General features: G+C 37.1%; 1 protein-coding gene across 4 annotated transcripts in view; it reads right to left on the bottom strand.

Moving 5' to 3' along the window:
- Window positions 1–254: 254 nt before the first annotated feature.
- The window catches only part of SPATA17 (spermatogenesis associated 17), a 90,952-nt gene continuing 77,803 nt past the window's right edge, over window positions 255–13,403 (bottom strand). For all 4 annotated transcript variants that reach the window (XM_005432806.3, XM_055725631.1, XM_055725632.1 and 1 more), the window contains one exon: window positions 255–1,737. In XM_005432806.3, coding sequence (XP_005432863.2) covers window positions 1,657–1,737 — 81 coding nt within the window. In that variant the 3' untranslated portion in view covers window positions 255–1,656. The remainder of the gene's footprint in view (window positions 1,738–13,403) is intronic.

Raw genomic sequence — 13,403 nt, 5'->3', positions numbered from 1 at the left:
GCAGTACGGGCTGCATAGTAGGCTTCCTTTTGTCTTGGGGTCACAGAGACTGAAAGGAAGAAAGAGAAAGAGAAAGAAAGATTAATCTGATAAAGGCATTTCTAATCGGACTGATGGGAAACTATGGTACGAAGTTAAAGAGGCAACACAGGGTGAATTACTGGGATGAACTACCTTAAAGCTGAAGCAATCAAATAGATAACTCTCACATATAAAAATTACTGTGGCATCTTTATTCATCAACAGTTTTGCACAAGTGTTTCATGTTCAATCCCTTCCATGAACATCTAAAGCACTCTGATACATTTGGTCAGATTAAATCTTACAGGGGAGACCCAGCCACTGAGCTGGCTGCTTCTCACTTCCCAAAGTTAATTTCTCATTGACATGCAGAAGAATAAACTATTCAAAGCTTGAAAATGACAAACTACAAAAAGTAACAACAGTACAGCCCGCTGTCTGCACCCATAACCTACTGTAATGGAACTGAAAGTGCTTTTACTCTGATGTATGACAGCAGTAAAACTTTTTTCACGTAGGCTAACAGTTGAAAACCGCAGAAGTGAATTTTGTGACTCCAGAAAGTATTCACACAGACATCTCATGGAGGTTTTCTGCATATTTGTAGAGGAAAAAAGAATCACATAACAAAATTCAGTAATAAAAAGCCTACCATTGAGCAACAGATGAACAGATACATTTGATTCAAATATAGTCAAATGATGTGAAAAGCAAACATGGTATCCTAGCAGATTCAGCACAAAACTCCTGTAAAAATTCACTCATGATTTTAAGAATTAGCTTACAATTTGCTCTTAAGAAATGCTGAAGTCTTCCCATGACACTGAATTGTTTGTCTTTTGAAGCTAATGGGCTTTGAAGATACTCGATATTTTGCAGGATTGCGTGCTAGTGAACACAGCAATACCAGTTTTGTGTGATCAAATGTGTTCCTCTTTGCCAAGCACGACATGGTTATGTACCCACATAACATGGCACTAGGAGTAAATACACAGCTACTGAGAAAGGAAATCAAGTGACTATAGAAAAAACGATCTAATAATAAGGTGTATATATTGTTAGAACTCTCTTTTTTCCACGCTGATGTTATGTCACCCAAGGAAGTGCTAAAAGTATATAAAATAGTATCTTCCATGTAAAGAGCCTATCCTGTCCTTCTGAAGAGATGAATCAGTATCCAAAAAGGATGTATATTAACACTGAAAATGATGAACAACAATGATGAACCAGATCCATTTATAGTTGTGAGAAAAAACAACGTAGATGTAACTTTTAAACTTTTTTTCTTTTTTAAGTGTTAAACTCATTTACAAATCTGTAATAAACAAACATGATTCCAAGTCTGTTAATTACTCTAGTTTTGTATCCTAAAGGATTTACATTACAGAAAATATAGCAATTTCAGAAACCATTTTCCTAAGATAATATTTTTTTTTATTTTTTTTTTAAATAAATAATATAAATCTTGGAAGCTGTATTGCTTAAAGATCAAGCAAAACCAATTAAGACTACTTCAGACACAGTATACATTGCTTTACAGAAAGAGTACTTTATGGGACACTCCATCAACATACTGCTGTGCATTTGCTGAAATACATTTATTGATTACTTATCAGGTGTCTTATACAGTCTAGTTTACACTATTTGACCAGTTCTGGAATAAGTTTTCCCAAACTTTTCGAAGAGAACAATCGATGGTAACACTGTTCGAAAGTCCTAAAGAAATAAGAGAGACAAAAAAAGTGTTAAGTTGGCTTTCACAGTTTTACATGTTCAGTGTTTTTTTTAATAGGTATTTTAGAGCTCTAAATATTGTCTTCTAGTTACATTTCATCATATGAATTAGAATGTAAATGATGCAAAATAGTGTATAGAGGCATACATTTTTTTCATTATATGTATATTACTTTGAAGAAGAGCACAAGGACTGATTGATTTAACTGCAAGCAAATATGTATTTCAAACTCTAAATGACTATAGGCACTGCAAATATTTCCTGCTCCAAAAATGAATTTATAGTCTTTTGCAAATCATGGTATACAAAATCTTATTCTCCTCCTTGGCAACCAGGTAGGTTAAAGGCAGCAAAATATCCTTGCAATATTTTAACTTTTCTACCTTGGTTAACATTCAAACATGGATAGTAAACCAGCTCCATGAGAAATGGTAATAAAATGAGTATATATCAATAAGTATTAGTAGCCACAAAATTATTAGGTGTTCCGGTAGAAAAAATACAAGCAGGGTGATTCCTGAACATGTTTTTTCCAGGAAAAGTGCATTCATTTTTTTTAAAATGAAAATGCTTACAAAGCTAAATTGAATAAGAGAGAAATGTCAGTCAACCTGTGACCTGAGAGCACAATCTAAATACAGCCAACAAACAAGAAAGTAAAATAATCTAAGTATTCTAAAGAGTATTTTGATTTAGCTGCTTACTAATAAACACTCATGCTAAATGAGCAAGTCTGTGGTGTTTCAGATCAAGATTTTAAAGCATTCTTAATAAAATTATTTTCTTTGACCCTAGAAATACAGGGAATAGTGTCATCAATACAAAATGTTTGTTTTGCATTAAAATTGTTTTCCCTTTCAGAAAGTAACATGCCACAGACGAATTACCAGCTTTCTAGGATGTGTTGATTAACTTCTACGAAAGAAGTTGGTCTGAACACTTTCTGCTGTTTTCTATCATCAACATGATGCTCTGTGAAAGTGCTTGGGTGAATGAAAGCTAAATTTTTCACCTTTTCAACACACTTCACAATTTGAAAAGTTTTGTTTTCTCTTGAAAAGAATGAAAACTTTTTTTCTGAAAAATGACATGAAGCAGAATTATCATTCCGTGGCTAATTTAGATATAGCTACTTCACAGACCATAGTTTAGCTGAATCTTCATAAACAGGACAACTACAACTTCTGGTAAGCTTCTTGCAAACACTGCCATGGCCTGCCTGCCTTTCTTCTGCAGTGTGCATTGCCAGACCGTGACCACATCATTTCTTACATCTCATACTTCAATTTATTTGCTATGATTCCTCCAACATTGTGGTGCGTAAATCTTAAAATAGCAAGGTAGACATACAGACGCAAAACGACATACTCTCTGTGTGGTGTGGAAGTGAGTACTGCCCCATTCTTAACTGTTCACAGGATTTAATTTTTAATGATTCTCTATGCCTTGTACTGCCCAATTTCTTACCCAAGAAAGCTTATTTGCATATTTTCCTATTATACTTTAAAAACAGCACAGTTTTTTTAATTTTCATGGTGTACTTGGCATCACAAGCACCTTCTTACTGCAGGAAAAGTTGTCCATGTAATTATTATAATAAATATTGTTATAACTCCAGCATAACTGCAAATAGTTCCCTTTGAAAGTGAAGCTACATGTATTTTATTCAGTAAATCCACCAGGCTAATATTGTTCAGGGGAATGGAAAAAAACCCAGCTCTAGTTGCCGAGAAAGCGAATAGATAATACAGCTGTAATTTAGGATTAAGCAGTAATTCAGAGCAGAAGACAGGATCCTTTATTTTGAAAATAGGAAGTATTACATGCAGGACGGTTAGGTACAGTTTAATAAAAAAAGCAGTGAACTTGGGGTGAGACAGGGAAACCAGTAAAAGTGTACCCCCCCCCCCCATCAGGATAAAATCAGGAATAGGAAGTCTGAGCACTGAAGAAGTCTTCATTTGCTGGAGCAGACGGCTTTTGCTATTAGGATGCCTAGCCAAACAAAAACAATTGGCTGCCAAAATTAGCTCCTTGGGACAATTTAGGAGCCTTTGAAGTGAACAGTTTTTTGAGCTGGAACTAAGCCCAGGTCCAGCTTCAAACTCAAATCAAAATGACAAAGAGGAAATTTTCTGTGCCACACGCCCCCTCGGTGTAAGATTACTTTGGGTTGGCAGCTGTACTGTTTATCTTGTTATTTAAAGCTATTTCACTAGATACTCACAACTGAGCATTTAAACAACTGGCTCCGATTATGACGACAGCAGTTATGTTTGACCACATTTAGGAAACATCACATAGCCTGATGGATAAATAAAAGTGTTGCTGCCTTTACGGTTAGGCTAATCAAAGAAGTTTAGAATGTGCACCAGATAAATGTCGCACAGTATGCATATAAAATATAAATATATTTTTGAGAAAAGAACCCCAGGCATTTCTGTAGTTGAAGACTTAGATTTTAATCAGGTATGAGAAAGTACAGCCTGAAAACACCACGTGGCCTTGCAAGATGCACCTCACAGCACTGAAGGGTGTCTGTGCCACAAAGGGAAAGGAAATAGAAGCTGGGTTCTCACATCTACCTAATTTGATGGTGAAATGTAAGTTAAATTGTGCAGTGAAGCACTGCAATGCACTGCTGGTGGGTTCTGGTAGACTGCCAGGATCTTCTTGATTTTAAGCTGATTGCTGCATAGTCTAGGATGTATGAAGGTATGTAAATAATCCTTTTGAAGTTGCAAGAACAACAATTGTGAGTGGAGAAAAACAGGCTTCTTCAAAATTCTTTTCACTGTTATTCCCTCATTGCTGGTAGCTGGAATGAATTCGCTTATAAATACAAACTCCCACATATTGGTGGGACTGACCCTACAGTTTTGTGGTCTCAGGATCAGAGCAGCATGGAGCTGAGCTTTATGGAGTTTTTCCACAATGCTTTCTTCAATCATTCTGTATAATTCTCAGCACCAGAAACCTCTAATTCTCAGGCCCAAGACCTATTTTTAAACTCCGAAACAAAGTTAATATAACACTTCCTTTTTAACCTTGTCAAGCTTTGACTCCTTTCACCCTGCTAAATCATAATTGACTCAAGTTCAACTGACAGAGCTCAACAAGACCTACGGACCCTTTTGATATATTTGACTACTTGACTGTCACGTGTGCTCATCAGTTCTAAACAATGAAGTCAACAAAGGTGACATAAAGCCACCAAAGATTCGGCTCAATCAGCACACTCTGATGTCGTGGATTAGACTTGCTAAATGCTCGCAGCTTATCTTTGGAATGCTATTATTAAAGCAAATTCTCAAGAGATTTTACATCAGAATAGGCAGACATACATAAATACAGACGATGTACAGGTAACAACAGCAAACCAACAAGACCTCATGGACCAACGCATCAGCTTGAAGGCCTTCAAGAATGCATTCCCTCATGTTCTAGTGATAAATGTGCACTAACTTTGTTTCTTTTCAATTTTGAGAGTATTGTACGATTTCCTGTAATATTAAAATGCACTTTGGAATGAGACAGGAATTACAATTAAGTATCTTCTTGGAAACGTAATGATTTAGAAAGTCAGGTGCTTCAGACCAAAGCAAGAATAGGCCGACAGCAGCCAGAAAGTACCATTATGACCATTTATTCTCAGCTTCTGCAGACACACTTCAGGTAATTTCCTATAGCAAATCTATCAAGTCCATAATAATTATGAAGCTGTTAAGCATGTGATAAACTTGGAACAATACACTTATGATACCTAATTTACAGCTTTGCAGTCTTTCTCTATAATGACAAAATTTCATTTTGTTGCATAAAGAGAGGTTTGGTTGCATAAATGAAGATTAAAGTTGCATTAGGTTGAATGCATGTAGATTTGTCTGAGCGCAAAGTCCTCTTCCGAGACAATCTAACAATACTGAAGACACTCTATAATTGCACAATGTCAGCACATGACACCATGTGCTGTGCAAAAACTAAACCAATCCACAAAAGGTCTGTATCTCATAAAAAAACTTTTTTGTAGTGCTGGAATTATTTTTTGCTCCTATAGAGACCTACTACTGTAGGTAACATCTGTTAAAAATCAATGGCAGAAGGAAAAGTGGGCACAGCTGCTCGAATCCTAGTACTATCTTCATGCTGCTGAACGAAATGGGGAACAAAACTCACTTTTCTTTAGCCTGAAATCAACATCCACAGGTACACATCAAGATTTTAGAGGAGGCAATGCCAAATTCTGCATAACAGTCCACGCAGCAGTTACATTGCTAGTGCAGGGTAAGCCCACCACTTGCTTTCCCCACAAAGCTGGGACACCCCTCATTTGCACACCTCATCGGAAAACCAGGCAGTACTGCCAAGTGGCGCTGTACAGCCATAGTCCACAACCCCCTCTGTTTAATACTAAGTGGTCATATTTAAGTATTCCTTATGATCCTAATGGTCGTAATAGTAAAATTCGAGTTTTAAATTGAGCTGTCATAGCAAGCCTCCTGACCTATTAATAGCCACAGAGGTCTCTAACAAGGAAGCAAACCAGAAATGGCAAGCTGTTATACCAGTAAAACGTTGATCCAGCTAACTTATTCTTAGCAAATTTATCAATACTGGTTAACAGTACTTCCAACTAGTACAGGGCCTTCTGACATGACAAAATGAGTGTAACAATCCATTCTGTCAATACAACACAAATGTCATTTCAAGTGCTCAAAACCCACTAAGCTGCCCTAAAAAAGATTGATTTATCTGCTCCAGTATTTCTTTGGGGCAAACTTTTCTCACAACTGAAACCAATTAGTGGGCCTGGCACTTGTAGTGCAGAATGTAGGTCAGCATCAAGTAATAAAAAAGTATTGACTTTTCTCTGTCTGTAAGCAGCATGAAAGGGGTGCCATGGCCTTGTCGTATATGAAAAGAGCTCCATTAATTTCACTTATTTCAACCAGGGCTGTCAAATACTAATGCTTCTATTGCACTTTTCACACAAAGTACATTGACACCAATCCTGGCCCCAGTGAAACAAGTTTACAATATTTTACTCAGTGAAAGGGGTACCTCAATTTTTAATTCCCTGTTGTACATTTAGTCTCTTTAAGCAGGTTTGCTCGTAAGACCTATGGAGGGATATGAGCTGGGACATTAATAATGGCTACACACTTCTTCCCATGGGCAAAAGAACCTATTTCTTGGGCACAGCTTCAGCAGCTAATTAGCCATAAAGTTCAGGACACAGTTGTTTGGCATAACTCCGTTTTTGTGGCTGGTGGGCACAGACTGCCGATTTTGCTTTCCGCCGTGGAGAAATATCCAAAACCGAGGAATAGGTCTTCTATGACTTCAGGCTATAAAATTGAAAAGCTAATGTGTTTACCAATTGGGTCAACTAGCCCCTTCAAATAAGAGATAATAACAAAAGCCTGGCTCATGCCTTAGGGGCTGGATCTCATTGTGTCAGGAGGAGGTATTGACTTCCAGGGAAAAGCATGCCTAATCGCAGCTCCTGAGCGACAGGACAGTGACCACTGCTGTGACGAAGTGGGTACAATGACACCTTTCCCCATCCAGCTTGCCAGTGCAATGCGGAGGACAAGGACAAGGAGCCATCAGCTATCTCCTCCTTTAACTGTCTGCTACTGCTACCAATTCTAAAACCTCTAAATTTTGCTCTTTTGAGTAAGTGCATTGAAAAAACCTGCACTTCCACGAAGACTTTATGAGCTGCTCCATATTGTGGATCAACACAGCGGTGGTCAGACTGACCTAAAATTTGATGATCCTGTTCCCTTCTGTTCTCTGCAATTTGCCACCTAAACTGGCTGCTTGCTTTTTTTTTTTTTTTTTTTCTTTTGGCAAGTGAAGTTTATGGTTCTTCTTGACAAGCTTGAGGACTCTGGGTGTGATGTCTAAGTCATTCCCTAATTACCTCCTGCAAATGCAAACATCACCAACAACAATAAAACTCTTTGATTTAAAAAGACTGGGTGGCTATGGTAGAAGGCAATTTTCTACTTGCTTTAATGACTTCGTTAAGTGCAAGCCTTACCCTTTGAATCAACTTGCTATTAGATCTTAAAATAAAATGGTATTGTATAGTCATCATAAAAGGAAACTTTATAACCTACTGTGTTATGCTTACATCAGGCAAGTTTTTTCTACTTGTTAGTTTTAGTCTTCTATTGACATTATGATAATGTGTTGTAAAAAAAAAAAATCAGGAAATTATGTTCACAGTAGGAAGTCTAACAACACGATTTTAATATCCTATCTTCCAAACAGAAAGAGAAAACATTAATTGCAATTTAATTTATGTAACAAACATTTCAGTATTATTACACTTAAATTTTCATGGAGATTTCTAACTATCACTGACTCTTACACATTTAATCTTTTGGATTATAAATGAGGCAACCAAACCCAAAGAGTGCTTGCTAGAAATTATGAAAGATTTCTAATTATGGTTCATGAATTTGAAAAACCACTGACCTGATAATCACACAGGTTTAGATACTTCCTGCATGGCATGTCCAGTGCAAGCAGCACAGCAGTGTGTGCTCCTCTGTGACAGCCCAACATGGAAATGATAACTCTATTCCTCCCTTTCCCTAAAATCCTGAGAAGGAAGCATTCTGCTACAAATCCGTGCTCAATGAAGTTTGCTTTCTTAGTTCAGCTGCTAAGTTAATCTGTTCTTTGGAGATAAGCGGAGATAACTGGCTAACACAAGTCAAGCTCTAAAACTTCTTGTCCTCATCCGTGCATGGTGAGAGAAGATGTCTTCTAGCTTTGAAAAGAGCCTATTTCTGCTCCTGCATGGTTAGAAGCAGTTTGGAGAATGGAACAAAAGCGTATTTCACTGCAACCTTCCAAAACTGCACAAATTAAGCTATGACATGACAGGAAATAAAGATGCTTTTGAAAACACAATAGTTTAAACCATTGTACAAGGAGAGTACAAATATTTCTAAACAAATCAGATATTTTGCAATAGCTGTGTTCATTAAGGATTACAAATGTGTCAACTCTTTCAGTGCTTCCTCACAAGCAAAGGCAAATAGTCTCTTGGCTTTGATGGAAGTTTCATGCAAGGAAGGACAAAGGAAAAAAGGGGAAGGATTTGGTCCAGTGAATTACCTTTTCCCGTAAGTATGGCCCCTCTAAAATTAACCTGGGCTCTGAAACTAGCCTGTCTTTTTTGTCATGTGTAATATAACCAGCAATGAAGATTTGTGGTTCAAATTTGCATTTGTTACATTTGCTTAGTACCCTGCAGTCGTTGTGGTTGCCCAAGGGGAAGAAGGGCAGAATTCCCAGCTGTACCCTCTAAGTCCATTTATTCCATTTATTGATGATCTGCAAGCCAGACACTGTCTGGTCCTCCCTCCCAAACATGTACTAGCTTTGTAATGCTTTAAAAAGAAATATATTCTCCTTTATAAATAACTGTTCAGATGATGAATCTATTTACGTGTATAAAGCTAATCCACTGAAGAAGAACAAATCACCTTTAGTACACTTCTCAGGTACTTTTAGACATATTCAGAGCCAGTATCAGTATTAAAAGTATAGTTTGCCACACATAAAGTTACAGTGCATGCTGTACCATACTTCAGTCAGTGTTATGAAACAACGTTACCCAAATTCTGTTCTGAATGTCTGTATTTAAACCAAAATTTCCAAAGATAATATTCTATTTTTTCAACTAATGTAGCCTTTTTTTTACAAGTAAATTAAATTAAGAAACCAATGTGAATTTCTCCACAAGCTATTTCATACTTGGATACCCTTGAACTTTACTGAATCTGAGCTAAAAAACAAATGTGCAGTTGAAATAGTTCAGTAGGTGTTCAGAATCCCAAGAGGTGTTTATTTGCTATTGTCATGCAAATGTCTACTTCTTGCAGGGTATTTTAAGAAAAGATTTTTGAAGAAGATAGTAGATGTTCTACTTAATTTAATTAAGACATATAAATAACATCTTCAAGTGTGAAACACTGGTGAGTAATACATAGTTTTGGGTTTTTTTTAAAAAAACTTTTATGAAGTTATTAAATCTGAGGTGGAGCTCTGCCTAACAATACATTCCTGCGTACAGAAAAATATAAAGAGCCCCAAAAGCATCTGATGCAAAAGTAAATGACATTTTTATCATGGCACTCATATTTTTAAACCAACTCCTTGGCCTGTCCATCACCCACACTCTGCTAGCAACAGGACTTGTATTAGGAAATAATGTACTTAGGGATAAGTATCTTGACTTACACCATTTATAAACTGCTCCTTTCGTTGTCTAATCTGTTCAACCACCACATTCTCTTTCCAGCTGAAAAGAAGCTGCTGCCAAGTGTGGACTGCCAAGACAAACTCAGAACCACTTTTAACCTGCTGGACTAAAGCCAGAAAATGTTTACCCTGCCAAGATCAAGTTGCATCTACGCCTAACTTGCTAAAATCATGCCACTAGGACACAAGAAGGAAAAACTGAGTTGAAATCCCAAAAATACTTGTTATCTTTATCAGGTTAACTTGTATCTGTTTAAAAAAAAAGATGCAATTATTTAGAATTGATAAATAAATAAATAAATAAAAGCACATTGATTGCATTGTATTAGGCATATGTAGCAAAACTAGTACTTCAGTAAGATTTCATTTGGTTTGACATTGTTCTGGATGATGGTTTCAAACCTGATTGCTTTCTGTGATGAAACGACTAGATACGCAGATCAAAGGAGAACAGTGGATGCTGGCTGAGCTTTGGCAATGCTTTCAATACAATCTCCCAGAGAATCTTTTTAGCCAAGTTGGTAAATTATAGCCTAGATGTGCAGACTAATAGATGTCTGGAGTATCAGGTTCAAAGGGTAGCAATGAATGATTTGTATGCTAACTGGAACCTGGGTACAAATGTATTTCCTCAGGTGCTATCTGGGGACCTGTTTTGTATAATACCTTCATCAGTGGCCTGGGAGGTGTCGATGGAATGCACTCCCATCAAGACCATGGACAACACCAAACTAAGGGTGCCACCAATACAGTTGAGGGCTATCAGAGTGGTGTAGATAGGCTAGAGGAATGGCCTGACAGAACCTCACAAAATGGACAAAATCACCTGGCACAGATTAACCCTGGAACAAAGGAGGCTGGAGGCTGACAGGCTGGGTGGTAGCTCTGCAGAAGAGAACCTGGGGGTCCTGGTGGGTGATGAGCTAAACATGAGTCAGCAATGTGCCCTAAAAGTGATGAAAGCTAAAGAGAAAATCAGCTTTTCTGTTTTGTAAATATGTGCTGCCTTCAGAAGAGATTGAAATGATCGAACAGGAAAAGGCCTTTCTCATTTTGCAGGCAGCCTGCTTTGGAGATCAGCTAACACCAGAAAAACTACTCAGCTCCTATCCAGTCTCCACAAACACTCTCACTAATGGATAAAACTGGAACAACAGCTTTTAGGCTAATACCTATTGCTATTTTTCCTGTCTGTATTTATTCATATATGATAGCATCTTCTTTGTGTGTCATGTTTTTCTTCATCTTTCAGTGGCACTTTTCCCCCTGTGTATATCCACCGGTTCTTTGATACAGTTCAGGAACAGCATCAACAACACAGGTTAGTCACTCGGGGGCCACAGATTTGTTTTGGCATTGACATGAAGCTAGTTCTGTCAAACCGTTGCTGATTAAGAAACTCTGGGGGAGCAGAACAGCTGATATTTATAGCCAGACATTGTTTCAGATTCAACAGTGTTCAGAAAAATGAAACGGATTACTTGTATTAGCACAAATTTAAGCAGCAGATTGTTGAACACTTCAAAACCTAAAATCATGCAGTCTTGGTTCTGATATGAATACCAGTTATATATACTAAACGTAACAGCTTGTGCAAACATATTCTATGGCAGTACATAAGCAAAAGTTTATTTCATTTTTCAGCTGGATAACATCCAAACGAAATTCTACACTCAGTTGTCCATGTTGAGGAAAGAGTTTAGCCTTAGACTTCCTTTAACATCTATGTCTTTAATGTCTATGCAGAACTTTCAATGTATAGCTGAGTACTATTATATCTTATAAATGAACAGGAACTAGGAATTTTTACAATGCTTTATATGCTAATTTATTCATTGACAGCAATATAAGTTATACTGTAAACTTTTCCATACTTCTCTTAAGGACTTTGGATTTGACCTGCAGTGTGGAAATTCTTTAAACAGCAACACATTTTGGTCTTCCTCCTGCCAAAGGCTTGGGCATCTGCAAAAACTACAAATCATGCCAAACTCTTTGAGTGATATATGGAGGACCACAATCCACTAGGAAATAAGCTAAGACCAACTCATTCATTTCATTTAGGTCCTTCAGTGGGATTTGAACCATCCAGCCCACAAACCATGTCTCATGAGATTGCAGTATACATCCAGCCCACAGTAATAATGATTCATATACATATATGTGTATATGCTTTATTGCTACCTTTAGCTGGATTAAAAGCAATATATCAAATTTTATATTTCTGCTTCTTTTATTGGCTTTCTAGCACTTGATCAGCTGATAGAGGCGATAATGAAATGTTTTTTTATAAACTGGAGTTTGTAAGTCCTGTCCTGAGAATGTAATATTTCAAAAAATAGCCTAAGCTTTGGGGAAAAAACCAATTACAGAAACAGCATTAAAAATGCCAAGCACTGGGCAGAAGCAATTCTGGATCAGTTTAAAAAAGTGATTGATGAAACTCTAATCTGAGCTGAAGGAACAGTTTCACGACAAGCTGTGACCATTCCACACACTTCATTAGCTGCCATAATTAGCCTGGTGTTTCAATTTGTTAGAACTGGTGGGGACAATTTTACTCAGAATGCAAACATCAAAAAACAGGGTGCCTCAGACTTCAGAAGAGGCTGATGAGAAGCTTTTCTAGTCTCTGTTAACTAAAAGATTAATTACAGCTGATGGGAGGCTGTACTCTGATTGTCACTCTGTCTATGTGCATTACTTTTAGCATTAGAAGAAAGACATGGTTGACACTACACTGCTCAATCAAGCAGCTTCGCATTAGTGTACAAAGTCAGTTAATATGCAATGTTTGTATAGTTTCTCTTTTTCTTTTTCTTCCCCCCACCCCCCATGTCTGAGACTCTGATATCTAACAAGTTATACTTTAAAAAGAGGGTTATTCAGTTGCTAATGATCAGCACTTACCACTTAGGCTGTCATTCCTTTATACAACTACAGGTGAGAGATCCTAACTGTCTCAAAGCTGCTGGCTGGGAATATTATCGGTTCCTATTATCGCAGTCAAAATGTAAATTCCTACTCCAACAGTCTCATTATGGAAAACAAAACCAATACAGTTGTGAAACAGATACTGTGTGCATCACAGCCCTTATATCTTATCCCCTTTACTTTAGGTGTTATTACCTATGTACATTAACTCAAAGCTTGTAAGGTTATTTAAATGGAAGTGAAGTCTGAATTTGAAGTGGAAAGGTTATTCCTGAATAATTCCATAACTCTCATTCTAGAATATTAACACATGGTAATACACCTACTCATAAATAACTCCTTATGTGGATATGCCTTTCAGTTTCCCTACATATTTTATGCTGAGATCAACAAAAACTGTAAGAGAAGAAAGAATATAGTTTCTTAT

This window comes from Falco cherrug, chromosome 13 (genome assembly GCF_023634085.1).
Source record: "Falco cherrug isolate bFalChe1 chromosome 13, bFalChe1.pri, whole genome shotgun sequence".
NCBI lineage: Eukaryota > Metazoa > Chordata > Aves > Falconiformes > Falconidae > Falco > Falco cherrug.
Note: the sequence above shows the minus strand (reverse complement) of the source record. Positions and strands in the feature narration are given on the sequence as shown.